Below are 17,391 nucleotides of genomic sequence, written 5' to 3' on the forward strand. Positions count from 1 at the left end.
ATATATATAAGAAATTTACGTTTATTAAAAGCTACTTAATATCTAATTGATATTTAATAGTTACAATTTAAATTTCGAAAGCTAATAAGACTTTTTTACTGTTATCAGATTCTAGTAATATTTTCTCATTTTCAAAATGTCTATGTATCGTAAATACTCATAGTTTTTGTTTATGACATTCCAGAAAATTATATTTATATTGCATTGGATTGACTGCCATATTCAAAATTGTTTTAAATGTTTTTTTGTATACATCAAATAATAGCTTGTTTCATAATTGTTATATATATATGTGATTTGCTGTTATAATCTTTAGCAATACTCAATATTCTGTTCATGTACTTTTACGCTTTTACTAATATATAAAAAAAGTTTTATGAATATATCCATAAATGTAAAATAATAAACAATGTATATCTATATCTGAATTCAGTAAAATTAAGATATGATTGTTTTAAAATTTTATAAATTGTTGATTGTATTGTAGACCTTTTTGTTTTATCAGTGCTACTTCGTTTAGATTGGCAAATAATTAATTGTATGTATATTTATTATCAATCTACATGAATCGTTAAGCTCTACCACATTTAAAAACATCAAATTTACGAAAACCTGTGAAAATTCCATTATTAATATATACTTAATATATTTACTATTAATGATATATTTATAAATACCGTTTCCCGATTTTGAGGGATATTATTCCGTGTGTCTTAAGCAATCCTTTGAATTGATAATAGAATAGAGAGCAAAAATAGTAAAAGCATTATGTTATAATATATAAACAATAAAATTAGATTACTATAAAGCATATAAGAAATCATCCAATTTCTGACTATAATTATATACAATAATACCAGGTCTGTCAAAATATTCATTTTTGCCTAAGAAATTTGTCTATCCGTTGTGATGAATTTTTGATATAATTTGCATTACAATGTAAGAATGATTTTCCTCATTTTATATGTGCATATACATGTAATCTCACGTGCACAAATGCATGTACAATGAACATACAGTGCATATACATATGTATCATACACAAAGTTAGCGTTGCCTAATCATAGTATGTGATTAGTTAATAACAATGAATTATTAAATAAAAAATGAAATAGATTATGTAAACGTGAAAATTTCTAAATAGACATACATTTACAATCTCTCTTGTATCATTGAGAATAACTGTATATAATCTGTATTTGAGCATGTATAACTGTGTATGTTATTGATCATGATATGTAAATATACGCATGATATATATATATATAATGCATATATAAAAATACCTGTATCTGTGTTGGTGCAATTTTGCACAGAAGTCAGCTTAAGTCGAATATAAATATAAAATAAAGAATATATCAAATTAAAAACTAAATAAATGATTAAGATAAATCATTTACGATTTATTAGTTGTACGTTTTCGTATTAATTCTAATATGATACATAAGCAATTAATGTTAAAAAAAGTTATGATCTTCCTATAATTACATCTATCTTCGTTCTATATATATTATTTTTTTCAAATCAATTAACATTAATGTACATGTTATTTTTACTTTCATGTGTAATAATTGAAACGACGCACGGTTGGAAGGATTAAAATTCAGTTTTTCTATTGTCTTGATTTTAGATATGAAATATATATACATAGATGTAAATAACAATAAAAGTGATTCTTTTATCTTTAGAATAATTGATATTCAAAATCAACGCATACACGGATTTATTACTATAGAACTTAATTTTGTGTAAAATTTTAGGAAATTAACAAAACAGGGACAATTTTGAGAATAATGTCAACATTTATTACACAATAACCCATTTATTATTTTTTTAATACAATATTTTTTGTAAGAAAATTCAAAACTTGTTTGGGTTAGAATTGATTGGAATGAAACATTTGCATCATTTAAGATGCATCAAATTACAAATAGAATTTTTAGTAACAGCAAATTTCCACTCGAATGAGTTTCATAGGGCTGTATACTTAAAAAATTCTGTCATTATTTAATGCATCTTGTTTGCTAATTTTTAACGGATCGTGAATGAGTTGGAGATGGTATATAATTCATGAATTATACAATGACAGTTCTGTAGTCCTACTAAAAAGCTGTGATAGATCTTAGATTGATATTCATATATGTGGGCTAATTAAAGAAGAGAAAATAACAATCAGTAATCTAAGTCTATACACTACAACATATTAGTATTATTGTAAAGTTAATGTCAAAAGAATGATTAATAAATTTAATAAAAATGAGTAAATATAACTATAATAGATAAAAATAGATTATTTGATAAGACCCTTAGCTCTAAATAAATCTCTCATCAAACCCTTTAAGTACCCAATTTCTCGTTGTAAATCTGTTACTTGAGTTTTCAGTTTTTCATTGTATTCAGTGAGCTCACGTTCTTCACCTAATATATCTTTTATTTCTTGCTTTTTTTTCTGCCTGTACCGTGTTGCCGCATTTTTATTTTGTTCTTTTTTTCGAACTTTTTTATCTTCGATCGATGGACGGGAATAAGGTTTCTGACGATTCTTCGTTGAAGCACATGTAGATTGTTTCGCACTCTTTTTTTCGGATTCTAAAATCCAATCTGGATCGTCAACGGAATCTTCCGATGAAATGTAGCTACCACCTGAGCTAGTACAAGGACTAGATGGTGGAATATCTTCTGTATACAACCGTACATATTCGTCTACAACAGCTAAGTCATGTGCAACATCCTCCAATGGTACACTTTTTGGATGCCATTGTACAGGTACTTCATTTACATACGATTTTTCCTCTGGAACTGCTATGTCATATATGGGTTGATGATTAGGATATAATGGTTGTACAGGTTGTAAAGTAACAAGTAATTGGGTATCCACATTTAATGGTTTATGTGGTGGAGGTGATTGAGGAGGTGTAAGTGTGGAACTTGATGAAGGGACTATTTGATGACAAGCTTCTACATCTTCCAAAACGGTTTCAAACTCTTGTAAGAGAGTTTGTGTGTCATCATGATGGAGAGGAGCTTTTGGAATTTCATTATATGTTGTTGTTTTGATTTGTCCAGTTTCAGCAACTGAGAGTTCCTCAAATATAGGTAATTCTATCTTCTCCTCTAACCAATCTGAAAAAGGCTCTGTAAAAAATGAATCATTTTATCAAATACAAATAGATACCATTTAGTTTTGTAATTAATTTATATGTACAAATAAAAAACAGAAACTGGAGAGAACAGATAACAGTAAATTTGTGTTCTCTTTTTTTTTACAGATCTGAATCATAGGAATTTTATATCATTAAAAATATTGATAGCATATTAAATTTTGATAAATAGCAGTATTTACATGAATTTATTTTGTCAAATATATTTGTAATTTTGTGATCAAAATTATTAGAAAAATATGATGAAAGATGTCTCAAGCAAATATATTAACAACTTATTAATCTTTTGAACATGAAAGTAAATAGATAAAAATTGAAAACAATACTTGTGTAACTTGTTAACTTAGGAGTTAACAGTACTTTTACTTGTATCTTGCATAAAGAATAAGTAGGAGTGGTACATTGATGTATATATAATTTCATGGACGTTACTAGTTTAACTAGAAAAACAAGTTCTTGATTTGCAATTTCTTTGGCTTCTAACACGACAACCAATACTAATACATTAGTAGCATGGTTATGTAGAGCATAATTGTTATCGAAGATATAATATACTTCTCAATAATGTCTGAAGGTGTCTTCAAAAATTGAAAAAAAGATCCACTTTTTCTTTGAAATTTAAGTTTACAAATTAAATTTGTAAATAAAAAAATCAATGGAAAGTTTTGAGATGTAGCCAGATTCGATTTTCTTTGTTTGTCACATTTCAATTTTCTTGTTCAGTTTCCAGATAAGTAAAATTCGATTGTCAAGGGAAATATCAAAAAAATTTCTACATGAAAACTTAGTCTACAAATAAATCCTATCTCCTAATTCTTGTTGGATCTTGGATCAGAGTCTAACTTTAAATGTTATCTTCATTTAAATACAGAGGGCATGGGGTTAGATAAGAATGTCCTCTTTTTATTGTAAGGAGTTGTTGTAAATATTACTATTTTGCCACTAAAAAATGATAAAATAAAATAACTTTAAGTAAATTTATTTAAAAATAAATTCTGAAGTTCGATTTCTGGTTTTTAAAATAGCATAAATTATTCTTCACCTTTATATATTATCATGATAAAGTATTAAATGATTTAAAAATACGAATATAAATGATTTAAATATTTGGCATACTTCTTTTTTACACTATATAATAAATACTAATTTAAATATATGTCCGAGACTTGAGAAAATGTTGTGTATAATATCAAAAATATATTTTTTCAAATTAAAAAGTCAATCATCGAAAATAAATTTATAGTTACGCGCGGTCAATAACGTTACACATAATGTATAACTAAAGAAATTTTAAGTTATAGACGAATTTAACAATGTAGTAATTTCATAACAATTGTTTGTAGACATCGATAGATTCGATCCAATTCTGTTATTCGATTATAAGAACAATGTGGCAACAGCGTTCTGATATGCGTAATAAAGATATTTTTTCATTGGAGCGAATGCTAGAAAGAGAGAGGAAATGAAACAAGCGAAAGGAAACGTACCACTGTAACATATAGCAGCCATTATCACGTGTGTCTGTTTTCGTCTAAATTCTTATTTAAAAGAAAGAAAAGAGGGGGGGTATACATGTGTTATAATTAAATGAAATAAAAAAACTGTTTTTTTAATAAATATGGTGGTTTTCGTCGACGTAAAGCAGCCAAGTCCACCAATGGGACGCGAATCGTACCGATTCAACGTCTTTTTACAAGTTTTTGGGAGTTGACAATGATTTCTCGGTTCCACGTGTAGCGATATGCGAACTGCATGCTATTATACAACATTAGCACACTCCAGCATCGAGAAGCTAGGCCTTTTTCTCCGTTCACTTTTAAAGGTGCCAGTATTGATAAAATTCTTGTTCTAGACACGAATCTTTTTAACTATTATATGCATATTATTCAGTTTCGTTGGTTGTATTTCTTGCGATCAATTTAAATTATACGATCATGGGATACTACGCACTTCACCAATCACTTGTCATCGATTATCGATCAATATGATCAATTAAAAATCACCATAAACGATGGTTTCAGTCCGACGGAAACTGGTTTGAAATTTAATATTTATCAGTTTATGTAGTTCGGAGTTCCACTATCGATCGAAACAAATATTGTGAGCACGTGCAATAGGCTAACGTATGTTATGAAAAACTCACATTCGAAATGAATTCGATTTTGTCTTTTTCAAATGAATAATGTTTATAGACGTTTAAAACTTAAATACAATACTGTATATGATTCACAATAAAGTATTAAACAGTCAATTTTCTCGGCTGTTTAGATCACTGACATCGTCGACGACTCACGTTTCAAATTATAATGAACGTGACAGATTCTACTACACTGACAGAGATAGAAATCTTTCTTAACTCGTATAGAAAAACGATTTTTGCCAGACTATTGATAAATATAAAACAATAACAAAATGTATTAAGTTTGTCAAACGATCGAGTATCGATAGGAAATTGACTTGTAATGAAACTAATAGACAGAATCGTACGATCAGCTTGCAATACTGCGAGAGACCACTCCTGCTTATCTTTGGACTTTCCCCTCTGACGCCCCTACTCCAACACCGTTAAAACACACGTCATTCCCCTATCGGCCTTCAACCAAAGCCGTTTGTATAGAGGTTAACCAGTTTGTCCCACTCTCCTTTCCAGAAAAAAAGAAAGGAAAATAAGATACATGGTAGAGGAAGTGAGAAGAACGAAAGCGATAGGAATACATCGACAATGCAGCCGGATAAAACGCTAACATTTAATTTCTATGCTTTAAGTGCATACAATTTTGAAAACTACAGGACACTAGTTTAATAAATGCAATAATTGCAATTAGACGGTTTATATATATATATATAAAAATCAATTAGAAATATTCGTTCTTCACATTCACATATGGTTCGTTTTGGACATAGCATATTACAGTAATTTCAGACTTATGTCAATTCTACTTATCCTCAAAGTAATTCAAGCATAAAAAAGTTTAAAATACAGTTGAGGAAACATGCATTTTTTAAACCAACATATAGATCTCTATATAAATATTTTTGCTTGCAAAATACGTGCTTTTTAAGTACATAGTTTGATGTTTATATAAAACAATTTTGTCTTTCCATTATACTTAAAATGAAAGTTGCAGTAGTTTACATTGTACTGATTATAAACTTGAATTAGTAGATTACATTTATGTTTAGAATGTATATAAATCTAAAAAAAATATTTTGATATAGTAACTGATTACAAAAATTAGACGTAAGATATACGAGCAATATGATCCTAAACTTTTAATATTTCTAATTCATTTGTTCATAAATTAATGTGTATAGGCTTATTATAAGGTCAATACAGTTTGTAAGAATTTTATATGAATATTCTTACCTTCTTTAATCCATTCATCTAATTTTTCCAGAAGCTTTGTAGCCACTTGTGCACGAGTAGGATGGTTCTCATATGCAGCAGGTGTAGCAACTTCTTTAGTAGGATCTACAGATTTATCATCAAATAAAAACCAATCATCTTCAAATTCATTCGACAGTGTCCCACTAGGGGATACTGGCTCGAACTTCCATAGCCAACTTTCCTGGTCCTGATTGGATGTCATTGTCGTTATAGTCCCAATCAAGATGTGTTAAAAAAAGATGAAAAGAAATTTGTGTCGGCTGTGCGACGTAGCTCAAAATGAGCGCCATATTGGCTCTGAAAATATTAAATATGTATTAAGGATAATGTAAACAAATACATATGACAAATTGAATAATTCTATGTTATTAAATGCATTTTGTTCCTTATTAAATATTTCAAGTATGATATAAGGAGACACCTTATTATTTGAAATTTGAATTGCAAATTCTAAAACAGAAGAAAGTAAAAACATAATGGAAACATAATGTGAGACATGAAAAATGAATTATTTATTAATTGGAGACTATTAATAAATTACATCATCTATACACGTAACTGTATCGTTTATTCGTTACATAAGTTAAAACAATAAAATATAAAATGTGAGAAAAATGATCAATTACATCTTCATGACGCAACATTAGATCATGTCATCTGGCCAAATTTTTTGATCATGTTTCGTGACTTAATCGTGCCATAACCTGATTTTGGAACGTAATGTGTAATAGTAACGTAACATTGAGGGAAAAAGATGCATATTAGTTGGTGAAAGGAGTGTTTTTTAAGTTTAAGCGATCTATGGTAGTCCCGGACCTCGGACATGGATACGATCCACAAAATGGCAGACATATCGTACAATGATCCGAATATCGAATACAAAATTAGTTTTTTTTGGATGATAAATATTACTTACTCCATGATTAATTAGTCGTGTCGGCACACTTGCGTGTGCAAGCTGTTTCGTGAACTACTGACTCATCTTGCTCGTGATGCGAAATATAGAAAATATTCAAACGTCTTTCCTTTGTGACACATGGATGGCGAATGAGCGTCTCTTTCGGAGAATTTGACCGCTGAGGTCACGTGATTAGGGAATGCGTACGCAAAGGTGCTCAGTTTGAATCATTTTCATGGATTTTCTGCGCAGGTTATGTCACTGCGATATCGTATATTTTCTCTTTTTTTTTACTTTCTATGCGTATTGTTATAATTACTACTTTGATTTGACAGTATTATAACTCTATATATAATTATTAAAAATTTAGTGGCAGTTTTTAAATGTAATATAAAATACATTATAATTTAAATGTTTTCGTCGCAAATTAAAAGAACTGTGGCTTAATGATATATAGGACGTGTTATCTCTCGATAAAATATGTTTACGCGTATCTTTTTATATTTTTTATTTTATAGTCATTAAACTTTATTATTCGAAAAAGAAATACGACTTAGTGCAGAGATTGAGATGGCAACTCTTAAGGCAATGCAACACAAATGGAGAATGAAAGGGATATTTTGCAATACTTAACATAAATAACGAACAGATATTTTCAATTTGATAAAAAACATTTATTATGTAATCATACTTTCTAAAACACATTTATGAGTGGTTGTTTCGAAATACGAGGGAATTTTAATCCTTGACAATGAATTTCATATTCCTCTATGTGATTAGTCAAGTAATTAATAAGAAATCATATCAAATACATGAAATAATGATATTTCTTTGCACTTCGTACATCGTGTACATCGTATATCTATGTATATTAGGACTCAACTTCGTAACAATTATCAAATATACATATACTCTTGACAATTCTTTGACAACTACACGTTGTCTGGTGGTTAGTTACTTCTTTTCTGCTTGAAATAGTCATTCCTCAAAGTCTTATTCATAAACATTCCAAATATTATTCTTATTTGTACCGGTAAAAGTAGTACAATGATCTTCTGAATCCCGTGGTTCCAATAGCCTGTACTGGAATTTGTCTTTCCAAGCGTGTTAATCGCATTTTTGGCATATGTCGTCGTACTGGGAATAAAAATACTAGATACCTGTAACGTTATTAATTAATTACAACCATTATCTGCAAATTAATTCACTTATTTTCACGTATTTATCTTCGATTTACCAGTAATCGATCGCTGAACGCGTTTATCTTTGTATTTACGAAAAACGGAGTCAAATGCTGTACAGTTATTCCACATTTGGAATATTCGGCTCTGAGCGCCTCAGAAAAGCTTTTGATGTAAATCTTTGTTGCTGCGTACACGGTCATTAATGGCAATGGTTGAAATTCCGAACCGGATGATATGTTAACGATAGCGCCTTTTCCACGTTTTTGCATTTGTCCGATGACTATACGTGTCATTAATGTAGTAGCTCCAACGTTGACATTGATGATATCCCATAATGTGTCTTCTGGGACTTCTCCAACATACATCGGATAACTATACTGCGTACCTACGTTGTTTACTAGAACGTTGAACTAGGATTATATTTATAACCAGACGAGCATTTTATTTTACGTTAACGACTTCCAACAAATAAATATCATGTTGCGTAAAAAGCTAAATTTAGAAACATTCATAAATAAATAATACATAAATTCAGATTCATAAATAATACATAAATGATGAGGATGTCTCAGTTACCTAAGATACCAATTGGAATATCTTTCAGTTGTTTTGCAAGCTCCTCAAAAATTTCTTTGCCTTTGCTGAAATCCGCCACGATCACCTCTATTTTGATCGTCGGATTCTCTTCCATAATTTCATTTTTTGTTTTTTCCAATTTCTCTAGAGTACGACTGATTAGCACCAGGTTTATTCCTTTTGCAGCCAACTCTTTTGCGTAAGCTTTGCCAATCCCATCGGTGGACCCGGTTACGACTTAAACGAAATATTTCTCAATATTTGACGAATACATATGTTATATATTTGAGTAATTCTTACCTGCCCAATCGCCGAATTTCGCTCGTAGATCGATTGGTTTCGAATTAATTATCGGCACGAGGATCTCCCATAGCGCGCCACAAATTCTGCTTGCAGAATTTGAAAACGACCACAATACCAGCACAATGACGAATAGCCAGAATACAACTTGTAGCATTTCCCTTCGAAGTAATTATCTCGTTTTATAGTTCCGAACAAAATGATAGGAGGTTGTTGTCTGCAAAACATTTTATGTTCTAATTTAAATAAAATCGAGAAGATTGATCATATGAACTTTTTATACAAGAAAATAATTTCGATGATGATGAAGAATCTTTAAACTATTAGTTCATCAGTTTAAAATATTTTATAATTTATTTTCTATATATAGAATTACAAGCATAATTCGCGTTTTTAATGTGTTATGTTACCTAAATTATTGGACTGTTATATTTCTCGTAAACAAATATGATAGCAATAATATATTACGACCATGGCATGGTATGATTTTCACAAAATCCCAGTTCTGCTTTTCCTCACTGGTTTACTCGATTTTATACAATATTGCTAACGACGATAATCTCTTTAACTCCCTACGATACTTTGTTTTATTTACTTTTAGGCGATGGTTAGTCAACAAAGACTGAAACGAGACTGAAGCTACTTGTGATAGGTTGACGGTACAAAAGGCGACTGAAGGCTAAACACTTTCTCCAGTTGGTATAAACGACGTGACGGACCAACAGGTGACTATAATTCGGTTCCTTACCTGTACGAAGTGCAAAATGATAGAATTATTTCTGTTTTACCTTCTCTGGGCGACTATTTGTTGTCGACTCACGCTAGATCTGTCGGTAGAAATATATTTGATTAGAACTCTTGCATTTGTTATGCATCTCATTAATTTTTTATTCTTTGTAATTATTGATCACATGTTATTCGATTGCAGCGAATGGAAAATCCTAAATGCTAGTAATTAACAAGGTCAAAGTCATTATTGCACTTATTTATTCAGATTTAATTTTTTTTCACCTTATATACGAAGTGGAAAAAAGAACGAATTGTATATGAAATAGTCAACAATTTATATTATGATTAAGATTGTCCTTCTATGATATGCATGTTTTCTATACCATGTAATTTTTCTATGACTATCTCAACGAACTTAGGGAATCTTAATGATGAGAAATCAAATTTTGCAATATTTACCAGACGAATTCATGGCAACCCCAGCCTCGGAAAGTGGGTACACAGGTGAAGAAAAAGGATCGTCACGTTTGCCAGCGAAGAAACGAGGATGGGACGTAATAGACGCGCGCGCACAGTTTCTTTCACTTCTACAAACTGGCACCACGTTCCATTCTTATGTCAGAGGGGCCTCCGAGTCAAGGCAATAGCCGTTTGTCCATCGTATCGGCTCGACCGTCCGAAGTATTTCATGTCGTGTGTCTATCTCGAAATCTTCGGCGTTTCTAGTGACTTTTCGCGCCACGCGTTTGTCATCGATTAATCAAATTAGATTAAAAAATTTGACTGGATGTGAACTCAGTTAAATGTAGGTCGTTTTATCTAAGAGGCAGTTTGTCCGCGATATTTTTTGGAACGAATTCCCAAGAATTTTGGGGGACGTTCGATAAAGTCTTTACGAAGGTGTACTAGCCAGCAAAACATGCCACGTAGAATTTGACAGCGCATGGTCCAATCTGTTGACGCCTAACAGGTGAGTCTCTTTCATCTTTCGACTATTTGAGGACGATGACGCGTGTTCGAGTAATTTTCCGGCTCGACTGCTCGCGTGTTCGTGTTGACAGTTAAGCACGACGAATATCGATATCTCGTGGCATCGATAATTTCTATTGATGCAAAAGATAAACGTAAGTATTTATCACTATGGTTCTTAATCAGAAGGAGGACTCGCACGATACGGTCAAGAACGAGTTCCAATGCCATTGCATAATGGAATAGGAGATTCGATTGGTAATGTCGTTCGATTATTAGACCGCTTTATTGACGTAATGAATTTTTAATGTCTATTATTCCATCTGCAGCATAGTTCACTTTCGTATTTTAGTTTCAACCGATATCATGGTCGAAGGTTATCGAGAGGTTAGCTCATTTATATGAGTCTCGTTCGTTCGCCGTTAATCCTTCGTTCATAATTACTTGGATAAGGGAATTTCGAAATAAATCTAACGATAATTGTTAGAATGATTGTAAAAATGTCGTCTATTTGTTTTTCTATGGTCTTTTTGACGTTAAGAGTCGGCGTTAACAGCTGAAGCGTCACCGATAACTAAGGATCAGTTATAACGGGCATAGTAATTTCATAGCCATGAATATCGATGTCTCCATTCATGAATCCAGAAGATATTTAGATCAGGATGCTTTTTTGCATGAAACTTGTCAGTTCCCATAGTTGTTATCTTAAATCTTTGTAGGATGTTACAAGTAAGATGATAATATAGAAAGATGCCGTACGATGACAAAATTATCTTGATGAGTGCAAAATATTTAATTTTTGTGCAAAAATTTATTAACCAGTCTATCGAGTATTTTATTCAATTTTTATGAATACAGTGTCATTTTATAATGCTGTCTACTTTTTTTATTCCATAGAAAATCGTTACGTAACAGAAATTGATACTCTGTTATCGTAATCTATTTTTGAACTTACATACTAACGTTTAATAAATTAATCTAAATTTAATCTTTGCAAAGAAATGGTGTCATGGCCTAAAAGAGATATGTATGTATTATGAAATTTTAGAACAGGTCTTCTCCCGTGAGATCGGATGAATTTTTTCTTCGCGGAAAAGTGGTATAGCTTCAAGCCGTTTCGAATTAAACGTAGCCCACTTTTGCAGCTTGTTAGAGAAGTATGCTCTAGATATCTAGATGTCAAATGTACCGTGCGCTGTCCATTCAGAACCGGCTTTAAAGGACTTTAGTTGGAAAAGAATTCGAAACGGTGGCGCTTGACCTGATTATCGTGTCTTTTGGATTCCGGTTACGATATAGATCGTTCTATGCTTCGACTGCATTGATAATTATCGAATGTGCTTTAACTTATTTCTTGTTTTCTTTTTCGCAATGGTTAAATAATTCGTTGAGTTTGTGCGTGATTTACGAAGAGTGAATGCATGGCTGGAATCGGGAGAATTGACATCAATGACGTTTAATTGAAGTAAGGTGGCTGAGCTGCTGGTATTTCTCAAGCGATTAAAATTGACTCGGCAAAGCATATAACACGATCGCGAAAGCAAACATTTTACGTACCTCAAAATAACATTCTTTCATTCTTTTTTCTTTTCTTTTTTTTTGAACGATGTTTTCATACGTAAGAAATTCCGTTTGTAATGGAACGTATTTTTGAACTTTACAGGAACATTTGAACAAATAAAAACGCTTGATAAATAATTCTATATCAAGATAAATCAATGTCCCGGGTGGACGGAAAGGACGATGACAGAATGCCGTGTCTGGGGGACAGTTCTGTTACTTATCAATATTTCAAGTTTAATGGTAGATACGAGCGCATTTGGGGGACGCACTTCGACGAACGATGAGAAAGGAAGATCCTTCGAGACGGAGGATTCTGTATACTCTTGGACAGGACCGAACGCCCTGGCGAGATCCGCTTTGGTGGAACGTCAGGAGAGATTACAGTACAATTGCGAGGAGATCTTCGAAGACAGAGACTCTCTGAATGAGAATCTGAATCCAGAATCCTTTAGGAATATTCTCGTCGACGAACAACACGAACTTTTATATTGTTATGTTCCCAAGGTACAAATAAATTCTAGATAAAGGAAGCAAGAAAAGGAGTAGGTAATTTTACGAAAATAATATTTCAGCCAAGAATCGAAAGAATTATGAAACCTTTTGATAGGTTCTATTTAAAACATGGGCCGTGGAACTTTTTTAGAAAATGTTCTCACATTATAAGTTTCGATGAGGATAGATAAAGAAAAGTTCTTGAAAAAAAAGTTTTAATTTGGATAGAGCTTATAAAATATAAAAATAAAGATTTTCTTATAACAAGAAGAGATATTTTATTCATCAATATTAAATCAATATTCATTAGTATTAAAAGGTTCTTAATTAGTGTAACAAATACCATCCAATGAATAGTAGTACAACGATATTAACTAATTATTACAGTTATATTCTGAATATTCTGAATATGTTATTTATTTATTTATAATATTTGTTAAATTCAATTCGATATATTTATTTATAATGAAAATAACAGTTAGGAAGGTAGGAATGTTACTGAATACATACATGGTATTATATATATTATCTATATGTATATTATATTATAGAATTGCTATGTATTTCAGATTATTTACATTATAAAAAAGTCTTATCTAGCTAAGAATAATAATTCTTAACAAGTCCTCTTTTTTGCTGAGTACTTATTATGAAATTTTTAATTACTTATATTATGATTTTCATACCTTTCATTCAATAAACATATGAATAATAATTATTATTATTTAATAAAATTAGTACTATTATTAAATATAATTAGTACTAAATAGCTTATTAGCTTTATTTATCTTATGGATCTTTTTTAATACACGGTTTAAAATAACTTGTTACCATGGAACTTTTATTATACACATTCAAAAATATACATTCCATTAGAACATTTTTTAAAGAAGCCTCTAAGGGTCTTTGCATAAAAACTCCACGGAAACAAATATTATCTTAAACGAAACATATAAGTTTGAGTAGAATTTTTTTTAAAAACGAAAGATAACTCTTTATTTCGACCCTTGATTTCAACAGATTCATAATGTTTAGCAAAATATCACACATTTCGTTCTTAAACATAACTAATAATAATATATTTTCCTGATCTTTAACAAAAAGCTTGATTTCTCTACAATACTTCCAATAATGTCGTTCTTCAAACATATTAAGTAAGTAACTGGAAATTGTATAGCAAAGCGTTTTACAACTCGTACACGATCATTACGGACGTTATCTGTTATATTATTGTGGTTCTTTTGTTTCATTCTAAATCGACGGATTCGTGTATCAGGTTGCGTGCACGAACTGGAAACGAGTTCTGATGGTGGCCACGGGGAAATGGCCAGGTAATGATCCTATGGAAATACCTGCTGATCAGGCGCATTCTCCAGGTACCTTTCAAAGGCTCACCAACTATACCTTGTCCGAAATAGAACGAATGTTGGCGACTTACGACAAGCTGATCGTCGTCAGGCATCCTTTGGAAAGGTTACTGTCCGCCTATAGAAACAAGCTGGAGGCGAAACACGAGAAGAGTTCGAGATACTTCCAAACTCGTTTTGGGAAGAAGATTATCAGGGTATCGCTTAATTTTTGTTTCTTTTTCCCTCTTGTCTCGCATGAGAGAGATATCAAAGAAATTACAGTGAGAACGTTCTTTCTTGCAGAGGTACAGACAAAACGCCACTGTAGAATCGCTGAGAAATGGCGATGACGTGACATTTAGAGAGTTTGTACAGTTCGTCACAGATGATTCGTCGAATGAGACACGAAACGAGCACTGGAAGCCAATTTACGAGCTCTGTCATCCATGCCTGGTTAATTATAATCTCGTCAGCAAGTACGAGAGCTTAGTTGAAGATGCCACAGAAGTTTTGGAACGGATGGGAGTCGAGTCAGTCAAGTAAGCGTTTACTTTATCCTTGTTTAGATCCGATATAGATGAGCGAATTTTTTCATGCTAGTATTTCACGCGATTATTACACGCTAGAATATTTCACGCATAAACATGACACGCATGATTATTTTACGAGAGAGCATTACACGCGCTAGCATTCCACATTTATTCCAGCAATCTATTGGATTATATAAGAAAATATATATACTTTTTAGGTGTTTATTTGTAGAATTCAATTCCTATCTAGAAATATATGCGATATTTATTGAAGCAATATCGCGTAGTTGGCGCAATCAAAGTGTCCGACTATGAATGTTCATTCCTTTCAAAGAAATATTCCTACTTAATTCATTACTTTCTATTTCGTTGCTACGTGTATATTGTTCTTTGATCAACACGCGAAACAAAATCGGTCGTTTGCATCGTTCCTTTTGATTCTGATTAATCAAAATTAATTATTTTTATAGTTTCCCAACGAAACCAGTGAACAGTGAACCAACCGCGAAGAAACTAGAAAAGTATTATTCTACGTTGACGTACAAGCAACTTCGAAAGTTGGCAGATTTGTATAAATTAGACCTAAGGCTGTTCGATTATTCATTGGAGGACGTGCTGGGATTCTCGTTGGCATGACTGAATTTTCATCGAGGATTTTTGTGAATAATACGCTTCAAATTATGAATAGAGATGCGCTAACGGTTAAATAGTTTGGTATTTGTTCGTTTCCATATGTTCTGTTCTCAATATATGCAAGCATAACCAGTTCGCGTACGATCATTTGTACGGGTCTTTCCATCGTATTTATGCTCGTAGTTATTAATTAATCAATCGAGTCACAGAGAACAATGCTGAAGCAGCATCGAACCGGTCGTTTCACAAATCTTTAAGGTAGCCGCTAGTCGAGCAGAAAGATCTTTTTCCTTCTTTGTCGTTGTTCTTATTTTTAAAACACGCGGAAGCTCCCGTGCCAAGAATTTAAGGATATAAAAACCGGTTGATAGATTGTTTGTGCCAATGAAACAACTGTTGATAATTACTTTCGAGAATGATCTTCTTCGTGTCTATAGGTATTAAATATACGGATGTTATTGATGCAAATGTCGCCTTACCTATGTAGACACTTAACAGAAGATCTTGTGGATTGTGCCTTAAGCAAACCTGTAACAGAATTCCCGCCATATTTGTGTACCTACGTATGTTAGTAATAAGGATACAAAAATTGTACGACACACATTCCTATAATTAATCAATTGTATAGCGTATACTATAAGTTACCACCCAAGCCTTTCTTTTTACCGATACACTACTGTAATTCCATCGCGAGCGAAATAAAGAAATATTTTATAAAATTGTGTAATGTCCTACTTACTATACATAAATACACGTGGTAAGACTAAAGTGTAGTATTAGTCTGTATTTGATGAAAATCGATGAATTAGGTGTGTCTCTGGCAAATATTACGTAAATAGCTGTCCGAAGTTTAGATCGGACCTGTTCGCGAGCTTTGTCCATTATAAGGTTAATGTTTGATTTTCAAGTTAAAATTAGCCGAAGGTCTGGAAATGATGAACGATGTTAGCGTACATTAGCTAAAGAGGAACTGCTCTGCGTAGCTTAATCAAATGTTAAAACTACGCGAACGGAGTTTCGTCGGAGATTAAAATAGCTCTAGCCATCAATCAAATCGAAAGACTCCTCTCTACTAAACGCTATTACTCAAGAAAGATCGATTAGAAATTCTCTTTATCTTTTCCATTATCTTTGTTCTCTTTAAGAGATTGCTATCATTTTGGAAGAAAATAATAGACCGTCGCGTTGGAATATTTTTGTGAATCATGAATGTTTTTTTTTTTTTTACGGAAAAGGTTTTATATTTTTGTTATACTTCGTCACGTGGGAAATACCGTGGCGCCAGCACGTGAATTCTGTCAACATTCCAAGTTCGACGCGTGGGCGGGAGTAATTTTCGCTTAAAAATAAGAGTTGATTCCTTTTGGTCTCTAGTATATAGTTAAATGACATCGACCGTTTCTTGCGACGTGTTATAATTAAATTAACGCACCGGCGGTGTACGGCTGGTTTGTGTTGTATTGGCCGTAACGCTGATACGCACGTTTACGCACTTGCCATTTACGTTGCGAGCCCTATTTAATACATCAAACCATTAGAGCAATCTGTAACTTGTACAGAGATAAAATCAGTAAGAGTGATTCATTGATAAATCATTCAATAAAGAAAAAGAAATAAAA

General features: G+C 32.0%; 3 protein-coding genes across 10 annotated transcripts; 1 reads left to right on the forward strand and 2 right to left on the reverse strand.

Moving 5' to 3' along the window:
- Window positions 1-1,782: 1,782 nt before the first annotated feature.
- Window positions 1,783-7,645, reverse strand: LOC100743669 (activating transcription factor of chaperone). Of its 2 annotated transcripts, XM_003489056.4 has the most exons (3): window positions 7,466-7,645; window positions 6,529-6,846; window positions 1,783-3,135 (listed from the first exon to the last, which is right to left on the reverse strand). In XM_003489056.4, exons 2-3 carry the CDS (start codon window positions 6,749-6,751, stop codon window positions 2,291-2,293), a joined length of 1,068 nt encoding a protein of 355 aa, XP_003489104.1. In that variant the 5' UTR covers window positions 6,752-6,846; window positions 7,466-7,645; the 3' UTR covers window positions 1,783-2,290. The 2 variants fall into 2 exon arrangements, with proteins under 2 accessions (XP_003489104.1, XP_003489105.1); XM_003489057.4 differs by lacking the exons at window positions 6,529-6,846; window positions 7,466-7,645 and adding an exon at window positions 4,649-5,669.
- Window positions 7,646-8,377: 732 nt separating this feature from the next.
- Window positions 8,378-11,425, reverse strand: LOC100744176 (hydroxysteroid dehydrogenase-like protein 1). 5 transcript variants are annotated; one of them, XM_033320454.1, is made up of 6 exons: window positions 10,696-10,832; window positions 10,296-10,334; window positions 9,508-9,724; window positions 9,208-9,444; window positions 8,685-9,028; window positions 8,378-8,607 (listed from the first exon to the last, which is right to left on the reverse strand). In XM_033320454.1, exons 3-6 carry the CDS (start codon window positions 9,662-9,664, stop codon window positions 8,398-8,400), a joined length of 948 nt encoding a protein of 315 aa, XP_033176345.1. In that variant the 5' UTR covers window positions 9,665-9,724; window positions 10,296-10,334; window positions 10,696-10,832; the 3' UTR covers window positions 8,378-8,397. The 5 variants fall into 5 exon arrangements, with proteins under 5 accessions (XP_033176345.1, XP_033176349.1, XP_033176347.1 ...); XM_033320458.1 differs by lacking the exons at window positions 10,296-10,334; window positions 10,696-10,832 and adding an exon at window positions 11,405-11,425; XM_033320456.1 differs by lacking the exon at window positions 10,296-10,334 and having other exon boundaries at window positions 10,696-10,909.
- Window positions 10,853-16,491, forward strand: LOC100744060 (carbohydrate sulfotransferase 11). 3 transcript variants are annotated; one of them, XM_012384944.3, is made up of 6 exons: window positions 10,896-11,206; window positions 11,298-11,360; window positions 12,869-13,272; window positions 14,537-14,824; window positions 14,913-15,148; window positions 15,610-16,491. In XM_012384944.3, the coding sequence occupies exons 3-6, from the start codon at window positions 12,949-12,951 to the stop codon at window positions 15,773-15,775; spliced, it is 1,014 nt and encodes a 337-aa protein (XP_012240367.1). In that variant the 5' UTR covers window positions 10,896-11,206; window positions 11,298-11,360; window positions 12,869-12,948; the 3' UTR covers window positions 15,776-16,491. The 3 variants fall into 3 exon arrangements, with proteins under 3 accessions (XP_003489107.1, XP_012240367.1, XP_033176344.1); XM_003489059.3 differs by lacking the exon at window positions 11,298-11,360 and having other exon boundaries at window positions 10,853-11,206; XM_033320453.1 differs by lacking the exons at window positions 10,896-11,206; window positions 11,298-11,360 and adding an exon at window positions 11,611-11,853.
- Window positions 16,492-17,391: the final 900 nt, after the last annotated feature.

Source organism: Bombus impatiens, unplaced genomic scaffold (genome assembly GCF_000188095.3).
Source record: "Bombus impatiens unplaced genomic scaffold, BIMP_2.2 scf_0317, whole genome shotgun sequence".
NCBI lineage: Eukaryota > Metazoa > Arthropoda > Insecta > Hymenoptera > Apidae > Bombus > Bombus impatiens.